Source organism: Sturnira hondurensis, unplaced genomic scaffold (genome assembly GCF_014824575.4).
Source record: "Sturnira hondurensis isolate 20B ecotype Veracruz unplaced genomic scaffold, ASM1482457v3 Scaffold0018525, whole genome shotgun sequence".
Taxonomy (NCBI): Eukaryota; Metazoa; Chordata; class Mammalia; order Chiroptera; family Phyllostomidae; genus Sturnira; species Sturnira hondurensis.
Genome location: NW_028091156.1, coordinates 4,315,491 through 4,329,283, shown reverse-complemented (window position 1 = coordinate 4,329,283; position 13,793 = coordinate 4,315,491). Strand labels below are relative to the sequence as shown.

The following is a 13,793-nucleotide window of genomic DNA, read 5'->3' as shown; positions in this document are numbered from 1 at the left end:
ATCTCACGTGGGGCTGGTTTTCTCGTCCCCGGAACAGGTATTTACTGGGAACTTGAAGTCACTGGAGCCCAGGGTCCTCAGGCAGAATGACAATGCAGTAATTATTTGCCTGCACTTCCGAGTACTTTAGCGTTTCTTGTGGTGACTGCAGGCAGGCAGACCCGGAATGCAAATGATATGATTGCTTTCATTAAATTGTCTTTTTATGACTGTATAATTTCAGTAATTAAAACCTTTGCTAATCTATTCTATGAAGCAGGCAGAATGTTACACTAATGTATGGCCCTTATTAATTTTTGAAAAACAGGGGTGAAATTAGAATAACCTGCTTCTGAACACTTACGAGCTGTGGGAAGAAGACAAAAAGAAGCAGGGTACAATTTTGATTAATGTAAACTAATTAGCATTCATTGTTTTTTATTCTGTCCTCCCCACCTGAAAAGTCACCATGGAGGGTAATTGCATCCCCTAATGCATATTTCACACGCTTTTTTTCCCTGGCACATACTGGAAGTTTTGGTTCGTTACCCAAAAGAGAGTGTCTGCAGGCCTTTAATCATCACAATTAGAGACGAAGAAATCTAAACAGCATCTGTTCCCTCCCGAGGTAGCCTCCCCAGGGCAGTTCAGCAGTCGCCAGTGTCTGTCTGTCTGTCTCAGAGACCTCTGGGAGCAGTTTTTTCCAGCAGGACCTGGCTCTCCCGTGCGCTGCTGCTGGCTGTGATTGGTGCGTGCCTCCGGGCGTCTGCGGGCACGCGCAGGCCCACGAGGGCGCAACCGGACGCGGAGCTGCTATCGGGTTGCCGCTGCGGGAAGGTCGATAGGAGCTGAAATGTGGAATACGGATGGTTTCAATTAGATCTGGAAGCGGGTCCCAGGCACTGCGCTCCTCTTCCAGGCAGCCGGAGAGGTCAGAGGTTCACGCGTTCCAGCAACCACCTCAAAGAGCACGTTGGGAGGCACAGTGGCTGAACTCAAAGTAAGTCTCAGCTCAAAAAAAAAACCGGCTCCTCTCTCTGTATTATACATACCAATGCCCCTTCTGAAAAGAACAATTTACAGTATGGAACTCAGATTCCACCACAAGAAACTCCAAAGGGGACAGATCACCTTTCGTTTCTACCGAGCACTTAAGTAGCTAGTAATTAGCTGGGGTTTATTCACAGGCAGTTTTGACGCCCAAGCTTTGTTCTATGGGTGTGTGCCGTGACCCAGGAGCCACCATCCCGAATATCAGCGTTTTTAAACAGTTTTTTTTTTCAACTTGTAACACGTGCCCAGCTCCATTCTGAGCCCAGGATCCAGAGCCATCAGTAATCCACTGCCCTGAGCCGTCTGCGGTCTGGTCCCCGACCTCGCTGTTCCGGCGTCATTTCCCCAGCCTCCCACACTCGCCTTCGGATCCACACACTGCTGCGTTTCACCAGCTCTGCCCCTGCTGATACCGTCTCCTCCGGGGTCACCCACGATCCGCCTAGCCACCCTCCTCCACTGAACGTCCCAGCCCCGCAGGCCCCATCAGGTCCCAAACGCACCCTGTGCTGAGGAGTCCCTGGCAGACAGGGGTGGAGTCTCCAGCAGAGGCAGCGCCTACCGATGACTCTGGATGGTGGGTCCACCGTAGACGGGGTGCGGCACAAATAATGCCCCTATCATTACAAACTCTTATATTACAAAATCACAAACATGCACTTCTGTAACACAACCATGTCACACTCAAGCACACCATAGGGCATTTTAGGGGACGTGTTCAAAGTAACACTGAATGATGACACTCGTATCATTACCCTACCAACCACACTCATGTAGGCGTTACTTCTACCACACCCCGTGCATGAGGACAGGGGAGCAAAACGAAGTATTTGACACCTGGAATTTCAGGGGCACTTACAGTGCAGTTCAATAAATAGTTGTTAAAAGGACGCAAGGCAGGGGATCTGGAACCTAAACCTGCCCCTTCCTAGTATGGCCTGCCCCCGCCCCACCCCCGCCACTGCACCCACGCTTGCGTCATCCTCCGAGTGTGGTTAAAGTGAGCTTTCCTAAGAAGACAACGCCCAGGGAGGCAGGGAGAAGGAATCAGCTCGGTCTCTTCCCAAGCTCCGTGTTCATTAGGCCGAGAGCTGGGCACTGCGGGGTGATTTATGGGGCTTCGAGCCTCCACCACTTAAAGCAGCGTGATGAATTAGAGTGGTAATGTATTGAGGGCAAAGCCCTACTGCAGTGGGATGTTCCGGCTTGGAGAATTTATGGAGATGAAATTGGGAATACAGAAGGGAAGGGGGCAAAAGTGATCCGAACGTGGGAGTGACTAGGGCAGGGGCAGACTCTTGAGGGAGACCCCGCACCCAGATGCCCCAGGCCTAGGCCTTCTGATTTACACAGACCCACACCTGCCCGGTGTCTCCACATGGGGACTGAGCAGATTCTAAACACCCTCCACCCGCAGGAGCAGCCTGGGATTAGCTACGGGCAGGAGCTGATTTAACCCCAATAGGGCACAGCTACGGCCCCTGAAGGCCGCCGTGATCACCGGCTCCCAGGGCTCTGCCCCGGACTGCAAACCCCGTGAGAGCAGAGACCACTGCCCTTCAACTTGTACCCCCAGCACTTGGCCACCGTGAATGGGTCACTATCCACGCTCCGCCGCCATTTAATAAAAAAACAAGTCATTTGCGTTTCATTCATTTACCCAATACACACATCTATAAGCCACGTACGAAATATCTGCAACCCAAAACTGATGGTGACGGCCCTGCACAAAGGTACAGAGAGCCATGCAAGTTCAAGGGACGTCGGAAAGGTCACACCAGGGGATCCAGGGAAGTTCACGAAAAAAGTGGCATTTGAGTGGAGGGTCTCAAAGGATGGGTAGGAGTTCTTTAGAGGGTGTGAGGCTGGAGGACACTCCCAGGCGACTGGGTGACATCCCCTTCAGTCTAGAGTTTTCAAGTGGACTTGCTGGAGGGAGATGGAAGAAAGGCGACCTGGAGCCAGAGCATGTTCTGGGACATCTGGGGACGACAGTTGGGACAGAACATTTGAAGGTGACAGCACCTCTCCAAGTTGAGGTACATACATACACGAATTCACACTGGTCTGTGCTGAGAGAGGTACATAGATACATATGTGCATATACACACACACACATGTGTGAGTTACAGCTCACAAAGAGCCCTCCAACATCTCTAGGACACCTCATTGTCTCCCTTTCACAGGTGGGGACGTGGAGGCCTGGCAAGTGAAGAACAAGGAGAAGGGGCAGACCCTCAGCTTCTGACTCTGAGACGCCCCACCTCCCATCAACCCCCCACACATGCGCATCTCAGTGCATGGGACCATCTAGTAGCCAGACCCAAACTTACCCGTCGCCATCCTTCCTGTCTCTCCTCTCCCACCAAGTCAGTTTGCTATGAGTCCTGCAGCCCGTGCCTCCAAAAACCCTCCAGAATCGGATCGCTTCTCGCTCTTGCCACGGTACACCCCGAGACAAGCCCCTGTCCTCCCTTCCACCCACGTAGCCTTGACCCTTGCCCACCCATAAGCCACGTCTCACGGATCCCTGCTCTTCTCCCCACCCCCACCACTGTCATGGACCTTAAATAAACCTGAGCACAGAACCCTTCCCTCGGCCCCCTTGCTCCCCGACCTCCACCCGACGCCCCTTCACTCCCTCCAGCTCCTGTGTCTCCAGCCTGATCCTGTCTCAGGGACTTGGCCCTGGTGGTTCCTTCCCCCAGAGGCCACCTCACCATGCAAGTCTTAACTCAGTGGCCTTCCCGGACCACCCCGGGCGCGGCAGCACCCTCCCCGGCACGCTCTCTACCTGTTTCATCCCCTCCACCGCACTTCTTGGCACCCACATTACCTATCGGCCTGGTTGCCCACTGCCCGTCCCCCTTCCCACAGTGGTTGTGCCCTGTGTGTTGTGCCAAACCCAGGGCCTGGTACATAGGATTTGATTGACAAGGAGAGGGCTGGAAGGGGAGGAGGAGGAGGAGGAAGGAGAGGAGACAGGGGACCAGAGACAAAGAAGCAGGAGGGGGAGAGAGGGGAAGGAGTCGGGTAAGGGAGAGAACGGGGAGAGGAGGCTCCGTCCCTTCCTGGCACCAGGCTGCCTTCCCCATTAGAAAGATTCCCTAGGCCCCCAGGGTCACCCTGTTCCCCACTGTGCCCCAGACCTGCATCTCCCCCAGGTGCTCTGTGCTCCACTATCGCCCCCTCCTGTGACTCAGAGGTCCCACCCTCCCCTCCCCCAAAACTCTCCAGGAGGGGCAGTTAGGAAAGCTCAGGCAGGAGCAGGCCTCCGCTACAGGGTCCCTATGCAAGGAGGATGGAATAAGGCAATGTCGCCGTTTTTAAAAGTCAGACTTTGCCCCCATCCATGAGGCAGGCCTTCCAGAACCAGGCAGGAGGGTTCCCGTCCCTGAACAAGGAGGACTAGAAGAACCCAAGTCAAACGGGACCACAGAATGACCTGCCCGCCTCCTCCCACCCTCTCCCCGAAGAACCCAAGCTCAGGTGTTGCCATTCTGCTTCCTGTGTGAGGGAGGGTCACAGCACAGCCACCGGAAGAAGGAAGGAGAGATACGTGTCCCTGTGTGTATCTGCTGTATCAGCAGTGCTGCCCTTCTCCCCATCCACCTTTAACCCAGCCAAGGCCCCCACTCTGGGGGTTTAGCCCAATCAGAGCAAGCCAAGCAAGCCAGCCCTTCCATTTGGGGGTGCAGTGAAGTGAGAGAAGGGGTGGAGAGCTCACCTGGGGAGGTTCCTCATAGAGAGAGGCAGCCCCATTAGTTGCTCGGCTATTCTGCTTCTCCTTTTCCCCCTTTTCTGAGCCCACGGGGTCTCCCCTGGATGCCCTGGACAGCAGCCACCACCTGCAGCATCTTGCAGAATGTGTACGTGTGGCAGGTGTGTTGGCTCAGAGTGTCTGAGTGTGGGCGTGCCCAGGTGTGTGTTGGGGGCACAAGGACAGGTATGAGGTGGTCATTACAGGAGCGTCAGCACCAGCTCAGCGCTAGCCAGTCAACTCAGGGTTGAGTAAGAAACTACTAGAAGAGAAAGGAGAGGAGAGAGAAAAGGGAATAGAATGCAAATCATTTGTCTCAGGTGGATATTTGTTGTGCCTGTGTGCGCATCATTTAGCCCTTTAGAGCTCTGAAAAACAAAATAAAAACAAGCACAAGATCAGGCTCAATTAAGTGCCTGATCAATATCCTCTTAGGCTGACAAATGGCAGCGAGGACAATGAGGCTGCTGCCCTCCCCTCCCGCTGCTCTGAGGGCGCCCTGGGCTCTTCCCACTTTGGGCTCTCTGTGTAAGAGTCCCGGGTGAACCAGCTGCGGCCGCCCACCGTCTCAGGAGGCAGCTCGCGGCAGGTAAGTACTGAATGTTCCAACTTGGACTCGAACAGGGGAAGATGCCAATCAGGAAGGCTGGATAAACCATACCTCCCCTTTATATTTGGTGTTTTTCCTCAAATACCCCGTCTCGCGGAATTTCCCAGCTGGATTCCTTTGCCAGGGCTTGTCAAAAAAACCTTGCTGCCACCAACTAGCGTCAACACGTCCCAGTCTGGGGTGCGGAAAAAGGAGGAACTTGACTGGGGTCTATATTTTGCAAACCAGCTGATGGAAACCAAAAGTGCTCGTGATGCAAGGGGAAGGCCCGTTTTTTTTTAATTTAATTCCTACCGTGGGCCCTGATTGGTCCAAATAGCACTGTCCTGATTGGTCAGAATTACACGTTCTGATTGGTCATTATAGAGCTGCTCTGGTTGGTCAGTAAGGAGGCAAATGAGGATATAGCTATGCAATTCCTATGGGATGGCGAGGCCTGGAACGCCTTTATAATGATCCACTCTGAGCAGGCATGGAGCGTAGGAGGCCAGCAGATGGGTTGGTAGTTTTTTCCCCTGAAATTTAGTATGTACAAGAGGCCCTCTCTGGCATGGGCTGCTGGACTATGGTTATGAATTTGAGGCCCATTTGCAGCAGGAAACCTGCCTAGACCAGTCAGAAGGACACAGTCCGTCTGCTGAGCCACTAAGATAAGGAAGAGTGAGTAACTAAGATGTAAGAACAAAAGAACAGTGTATGACCCTCTCAGCAGCCCTGCTTTCTTGCTTCTGTAAACCTGCTTCTCTAACTGGCCCAGCCCCTGTTTCCAGCTGTTTCTTATCCTTTTTCCCCTAAATGCAGATACCTGTTTCGTGGGAAGGTGGGGTTTCTGAGTGTAGGCAGAGAAGGAGGAAGAGTCAGGAGGGAGAGTAACATTTATTGAGTGTTTACGGAATGCCCTGCTCAGGAGTTCCACCTTCGTCATTTCCTGTTAGCCTCACAGCAGGCACGGTGGGGCCGGCATCGTGCCCACCTTTCAGATGAGGAAACGGAGTAAACTTGAATAAACTCTGCCTTGCCCTCTTTCACAAGTGTCACGAATACTTTCTCTCCTTTAATAGCATAGGATGGAATATGATTCAGCCTTAAAAATATTATTCAGCCATTCTGATTCCCGCTACAACATAGAGGAATCTTGAGGGCATTACGCTAAGTGAAATAAGACAATCACAAAATCAAAGAAGTCTGATGTTCCACTCAGATTGAGGTACCTGGAATAACCAAATTCACAGAGACAAAAACAGGATGGTGACTGCCAGGGTCTGAGGGAGTGGGGGATGGGAAGCCTTGGTTTAGTGCGGGCAAAGTTTCTGTTTGGGAAGATGAGAAAGTTCTGGAAATGGATGGGGGTGGTGGTAGTGCAACACTGTGAATGTGCTTAACGCCCCTGAACGGTGCACTTAAGAATGGTTAAATGGTAGACGTTGTGTATATTTTACGATGACAAATAAAAGCAANTGCTTCTGCCACGGAGGCTTAGTCAAATCGCTTCCGCATGCCACGCTATACAGACAAGCCCCTGCCCGAGCTCGGGGCCCAGAATTTGGAGACTGCCTCCTCTGGGTCTGCGTGCGTAAGTAAAGTTCCACTCTGTGCACCCGAAAGCGGCTGAGTTGTTTTCCGTAACACATTAACCATAAAAGACCTTCTTGGCAGGTTACTCCTTCTTGGGGGTCAACAGGCTGAATTTAACAAAGTACCAGTGACTAGAAACAACATAAAACTCTCGTCGCACAGTTCTGGAGGCCAGAAGTCCGAGATCAAGGTGTCAGCAGGGTTGGTTCCTTCTCAGGGCGGTGATGGGGAGTCTGTTCCTTGCCTCTCCCCAGTCCGGGGGTTTGCAGGCCATCTCTGCCTTCCTCAGCTGGTGGAGGCATCACCCCGATCTCTACCTTCGTCCGCACCCGGCGTTTTCTCGGTATGAGTCTCTGTCTCCAAGTCCTGCCCTTGTGTAAGGCTGCTGGTCCTAGGAGACTCGGGTCCACGGTCCTGCAGTACGACCTCCTTCCAACTTAACCGAGGACGTCTGCAACAACTCTACTTCCAAACACGGTCACATTCTGAGCCACCAGGAGTTAAGGCTGCGACATACAGATTTTGGGAGACCCAGTTCAAGCCAACACCAGCTGTGCACAGAATAAAGTCCAAATTCCCTATGTGACATCCGGAGCCTTCTCTAACTGGCCCAGCCCCCGTTTCCAGCTGTTTCTTATCCTTTTTCCCCTAAATGCAGATATCTGTTTCATGGGAAGGTGGGGTTTCTGAGTGTAGGCAGAGAAGGAGGAAGAGTCAGGAGGGAGAGTAACATTTATTGAGTGTTTACGGAATGCCCTGCTCAGGATTTCCACCTTCGTCATTTCCTGTTAGCCTCACAGCAGGCACGGTGGGGCCGGCATCGTGCCCACCTTACAGATGAGGAAACAGAGTAAACTTGAATAAACTCTGCCTTGCCCGCTTTCACAAGTGTCACGAATACTTTCTCTCCTTTAATAGCATAGGATGGAATATGATTCAGCCTTAAAAATATTATTCAGCCATTCTGATTCCCGCTACAACATAGAGGAATCTTGAGGGCATTATGCTAAGTGAAATAAGACAATCACAAAATCAAAGAAGTCTGATGTTCCACTCAGATTGAGGTACCTGGAATAACCAAATTCACAGAGACAAAAACAGGATGGTGACTGCCAGGGTCTGAGGGAGTGGGGGATGGGAAGCCTTGGTTTAGTGCGGGCAAAGTTTCTGTTTGGGAAGATGAGAAAGTTCTGGAAATGGATGGGGGTGGTGGTAGTGCAACACTGTGAATGTGCTTAACGCCCCTGAACGGTGCACTTAAGAATGGTTAAATGGTAGACGTTGTGTATATTTTACGATGACAAATAAAAGCAAATAAATCATGAGAACCGTGACAGCAGGGAGTTACTCCTGCAAGATGTCGGGGGGAAGAACAGGAGCGCTGGCCTATAAAGCTGTGAGGCAAAGGCAACAGGCGACTGCCTGTTCAAACCATTTGCCATGTAGCAAGAGCTTCACTACGTGTGGGTCAACACTATACACTTTCAAATCACCCAGGAGTGAGTAATTCCCACAGCATCTCCTCGACCCAGCAGGGACTAGGCAAAGATGGTCAGACCCACCCGGCTCCTTATGAGCCTCCAGGTTACGGCCAGATGACTTTACAGCCACCTGTGGCCTGAGAGAGACGCCCACCTAATGCTTCGGAGTGCAAAGCTGGGAGATTTAATCATCACAATCTTGGAGAGCAGGAAAAGCCTGAAGGGGCGTAGCCTTGGAGCTGGCCCTGTGGGACGGGAAATAGCAAGCTGACCTTTCTCCGACCTTGCTGGGTGACATCCTCCTCCTTTCCCAACGAGATACCCAAGCCTGACAGGGTCAACGTGATTCATAAAAAGCCCCCGCCATCCCCACCCCCACGCCCACCCCCCAGAAAGCTAGGAGTCCTAACCCCATGAGCCTTGGCACTGAAAAGCAGCCAGAAGGCTAACGAGCCTCGCTGCCTGGACGTGACCTCACTCAGGGGTCAAGTGCCAGGTGGCTCAAGGGTCAGCGTGCTCTGGCCACACGCAGCGCTCAGAGCACAGCCAGCTGCCATCCCCCCAGCCCAGGAGCCTCCCACGGACAACGCGCTACGTTTGTGGGTGCACAGCTTCCCTCTCACCTGATGGTGCTCTGTCTGCTTATTATGGGATGTGGGTGCAGTTTCCCAGGTGGAAAGGAATGGAGATTGTGCAACATGGAGGGGTGTAATGGTTATTTTTATGTCCACTTGGCTGGACCACGGTACCCAGATATTTGGTCAAATGCATCTGGATGTTGCCATGATGGTGTGTTTTAGGTGAGAGTAACGTTGAAATCCATAGACTTTGAGAAAAGCAGATTTTCCTCCATAATCTGGGAGCCTCTCATCCAATCAGTTGAAGCCATAAGAGAAAAAAGGCTGACTTCCTCCGAGGGAGAGGGAAGTCTGCCAGCAGATGGCCTTGGCCCTGTCCCCTGGGGCGCCAGCCTGCAGGAATGCCCTGCTGACTTGAGACCTGCCAACCTCTGCAAACGCGGGGATCAATTCCTCACACCAAGGGTCTTTAACTCTCCCTCCCCAATTCTCTCCACGGCACTGGGGGGTCAGAAGGGCTGGATTCTTGGTCTGGCTTATCCCCTTCGGACTGTTTCTACCTGTCCTACCTGGCCTCAGCTTTCTCGTTTGTCAAATGGAGATATGCCAGCCTTGACTGGCAGAGCGCAGCATTGGACGCTAACTGAGGCCACAGGCGTGAAAAGAGCTTGTAAACTAGAAATGTCACGTCTGTGAGGTCCATGTTTCTTCACTGTGGTCTGACTACAGGAGACATGCTCTGAGGTCAATATCACCTGCTGTCCATTCTCTTCCTCGGCCAGCCCTGTGGTTCGCAGCCAGGGCAGGGGGTACATGAATTACCTGGGGAGCTTCAGCAGCCCATAACCCCAGTCCAGATTCTCAGAATGGGGGCTGGGGGAAAATGTATTTTTAAAAATGTCCCAGACAGTTCCACTGTGAACCTCCACCTCCCAAGTTAAGCAACTCCCCAAGCTCAGCTCCTCCCAGGAGCCACTGAGAACCAAAGGCCCAGAAATTCCCAACACTCCAGTTAGTTCAAGGTCGATGCCCAGCGAAAGTTCATCAAACCTTCCTGAAGGGCCAGTGTCAGGAGGCACAACACCCTCTCCTTTCTTGTACTGATTTTGAGGCCGATGGGCCCACCTGAGAACTACTGCTACAGCATCCCTCCCAGCTCTGAAACATGGTGAAATGCATCTCTTCTAAAGCCGTCCTATAAAGAGACAGTGGCTTCTGGTGGGAGGTAAAGAGACCCCCCACCGAAGGCCATCAACCTTTCTGGACCTTATGGGGCAAACCAGGCCAGCAGTTTGAAAGGTGGCCAAACCAAATCGAGGACCTAGGGAAGACCACGTTTGGGCATGCCTGGCAAGCCAACAGACAGTTCGAGAGTGTGTACCTCCACTGACCACGAGGCCGCTTCAGGATCCCAGCCTGGGACCGGGAAGGAAGAGTGGCTGACTTTTACTGAGCACATACTGCACCCCAGGCCCACCCCAAGCTCCACCTCACCTCACAACAACCTTAGGAGATAGGTTCTCTGTTACCCCATCTCACAGATAAGAAAGCCAAGGCTCAGAGAAGTAACATAGGCCAACAGCACACCAGTGTCAGGACTGAGATTTGGCCCTCGCTGCCTTCTCAGAGAAAAACTGAAAGCTCCACCAGACAGGGAACTGAGATGAGGTCTTTCTTTTAGGCCTAGGATGCGCGGGGTCAGCGGTGTACGTGTGGGTGGGGCCATGGGCAGGGATGAGAGCCTCCACACCTGATAGGTAACCCTTGACCTCAGCTCAAAGTTTCCGTGTCCTGGAAAAGTCTCTGAGCCTGCTCCTGGGGTGATCCAGTCTCCTCTCCCTCAGCCTCTCCCCTCATCTTTTCCTCAAAGGAGCAGCCTGGCCCACGGCCCAGCTGAGAGCCCAGCAGATCCGGCCCTCTCTGGTCTCAGCATCCCATCTGGTCTGCCTTTGTGAGAATCCAGGAGGGGGACGTCCTCATTGGACCTGAAAACACCTGGGCACTGACTGAGGCTCTGGGGAGGCCTCTGCAGACCTGGGTCTGAGACCTAGAGCCTGGAATTGCAAGTGTAATAAGCATGTCTGGACCTCCGCCTTCCTTCACGTGCCAGCAGGTCACCAGGAGGCCCGCTCGCCACAGGCAGCTCGGGACAGGCTGTGGTTTCCATCGATGTTTCCTGTCCTCTTTCTCTAAGCACTTATGTTCCATATAGCTGGTGTTCCTCCGTGTTGACTCTCATCACTATAAAACCCTTAATCCTTCAATGTTTGCTTAACGCTTTTTGCAGAGCAAAGGAGAAAGTTCCACGGGCCTCCGTGACCAGCCATTTCCTGTAGGTGAGGGAGGAGGGTTCCCGGGGAAGGGGTACATCCAGAGGGTCTGTGGTCCCACAGCCCTGGCTGAGCCCCGGAAGCTTCTCCAGGCAGCCAGAGGGCTGTGGCCCTTTGCCACGGCCATACACAGGTGCCCTCAAAGCCCACTCACTAATTGACCAGTTGCTGAGGCCCATGAAGGTCGTGGAGGTGTTCAGAGAAAAGGGTCATCCCACCCAGAAGCACTGGGTGGGATGTGACCACAGCAGCAGAATGGTCCGGATGATCCGCATCCCAGCTGGGCCTCTGGGCCTCCGAGTTCAGGCCCCAGTGGGCACAAGGTTCTGGGGGGTTCTGAGAACAGGACTCGCTCAAGAGTTGCCGGATGGCACCCAAGCCTGGGACCTCCAGCAGCTTCTCGGCAGGTCAGCTGTGTGGTCTCTCCTAAAGCCCCTTCTCCTGGAATTAACTCCTTATACTGGCAAAACTCCTTGCGATTTTCAAAACCTATTTTATTGTCTTCACATTTCCCTGGAGGAAGGCAAAGCGGGTGTTGGTGTCATTTCACAGAGGAGCAGACTGAGGCATTGAAAGCTTATCTCTTGCCTAAGTTTTCAAAGCAAGGCCACTCGGCCCCTAGCTCCCCACGGGATCCTCTGGGGCCAGACTCCAGCTGCACCACACCTTGGCTTGGCCTCTCCCCCTGCCCGGTTCTGCTTCCCTCGACCTGGTGAAGGCTTTGTCTCAGATCTGCTGCTAGCAAACCCAGCCTAAAACAGTTATGCTGAGGATTGAATGCAGTTATGTGGGTCCAACAGTGCCTGACATATTAGCAGGGGCTTTAAAAAAGGAGCAAGTGCGGTTATTATTCCTGCTGGGGCTGGTGCCTGGCTGGACCAGCCCCTGACCTCAGGCTACCAGTGCATTAAAACGCACCAACCCCCGGCTGAGCACCAGCAGGGAAGCTGAGAGCCTGCAGAGTGCAAGGCCAAGCGCGAGGGGTCTGTGAAATACTATCCACGGAGCTCTATTGTGAATAAGGAGCTCTGATTGTTCCAATCAATACGTAAAGCCCTCGGCCAGAAGGGAAAGAAAAGATGGAAGTCCTGGTGCCCCTGGACAAAGCTGATCTCCTGAATAAGCAACCAACTATGATTTAATAGACTCCAAAAAAAAATCTCCATTTTCTATAAAGTCACAGCTTGCCCTTTACCCCCCATGCACGCTCCCCTGCCGAGGTTCCTGACACCCCCCTATTCCGGACACAGTCCTGAACGACAAAATTCTTTTTCATCGGGCAGCGCGCTGGCTCTCTTTTTTCTGAGGATGCCTGTCTTCTGGAAACGTGGTGGGTGTGCAAGATCAAACCTGTGAACATCGAAAGGGCACCAGACTCAGAACTCTCAACGACTGAATCTAAACAACCGAACGAAGCAAACAACCAGAACAGGAGCAGAATCATAGATGAGGAGATTCGTTTGGAGGGTTATCAGTGGGGAGGGAGGAGAATGGGGGGAAAAGGTGCAGGGAATAAGAAGTATAATGGGTAGGTACAAAATAGACGGGGGGGGGGAGGTTAAGAATAGTGTAGGAAATGGAGAAGCCGAAGAACTTATATGGACGACCCGTGGACATGAACTGAGGACGGAGAATGCTGGTGAGAAGGGGATGCAGGGCAGAGCAGGGCAAAGGGGGGACAATTGGGACAACTGTAATAGCATAATCAATAAAATATTTTTTTTAAAAGAAGAGGACCTGGGGGCCCGGCTTCCTGGTTTCAACAAGGACCCTGAGCCCATTGCCTGGGTGTAAGTCTGACAGTCAATCAACAAACAGGCATCTCCACATTCACACCAGGGAACCTGGGACGCAAAGAAGAGCAAGAGCTTCTGCCCTCCCCCAGATCCCGAAAGAAGACTGACAGGCGGCAGTCCTGCGTGGTGGGGATTCGGAGGGGGGGTCCCATTCAGGGTGGCAGTGGCAGGATCCTCTGGGAAACCTTCCCAGAGGAGGCCATGCCTTCGCTGAGAGTGGAAGGACTTGAGGCACCACGAGAAGAGACTGGAGGGCGGAGGGGAGGCTCCCAGGTCCGGGGGAGGTCCATGAAGGTCTCTCGGGTTCTCTCCACGCCCCTCCGCATTTTTCTGGGGTCCTGCTGACTGACTACAGGCTACAAGGAAGACCCTCCTCCACCGAGACCTGGACTGTCTACTCAGTCGTCCACTTAAGAGTTTACCAAAGAAGTCGTGCCTAAGACTGACATGGCGAGAACACGAACGATTGCTTGAAGGAACACAGGTTGCCTGGCAATGAAGAGCCTGTCCTTGGCGCCCTCTGTGAGCAGAGGCACTGTGACAGGGAGGCAGAGGGGTCACCGAGAGATGCATGCAAGCAGGCATTTGTTTCTGCAAGCTGAGCTTTGCGAGGAGACCAGCTAAACCCCTC

At 52.9% G+C, this 13,793-nt stretch overlaps 1 protein-coding gene across 1 annotated transcript in view; it reads right to left on the bottom strand.

Moving 5' to 3' along the window:
* Positions 1–656: 656 nt before the first annotated feature.
* The window catches only part of LOC119003152 (calpain-8-like), a 66,119-nt gene continuing 52,982 nt past the window's right edge, over positions 657–13,793 (bottom strand). The window contains 1 exon segment of the mRNA XM_037069366.1: positions 657–827. Within this exon segment, the coding sequence (XP_036925261.1) occupies positions 657–827 (171 nt within the window).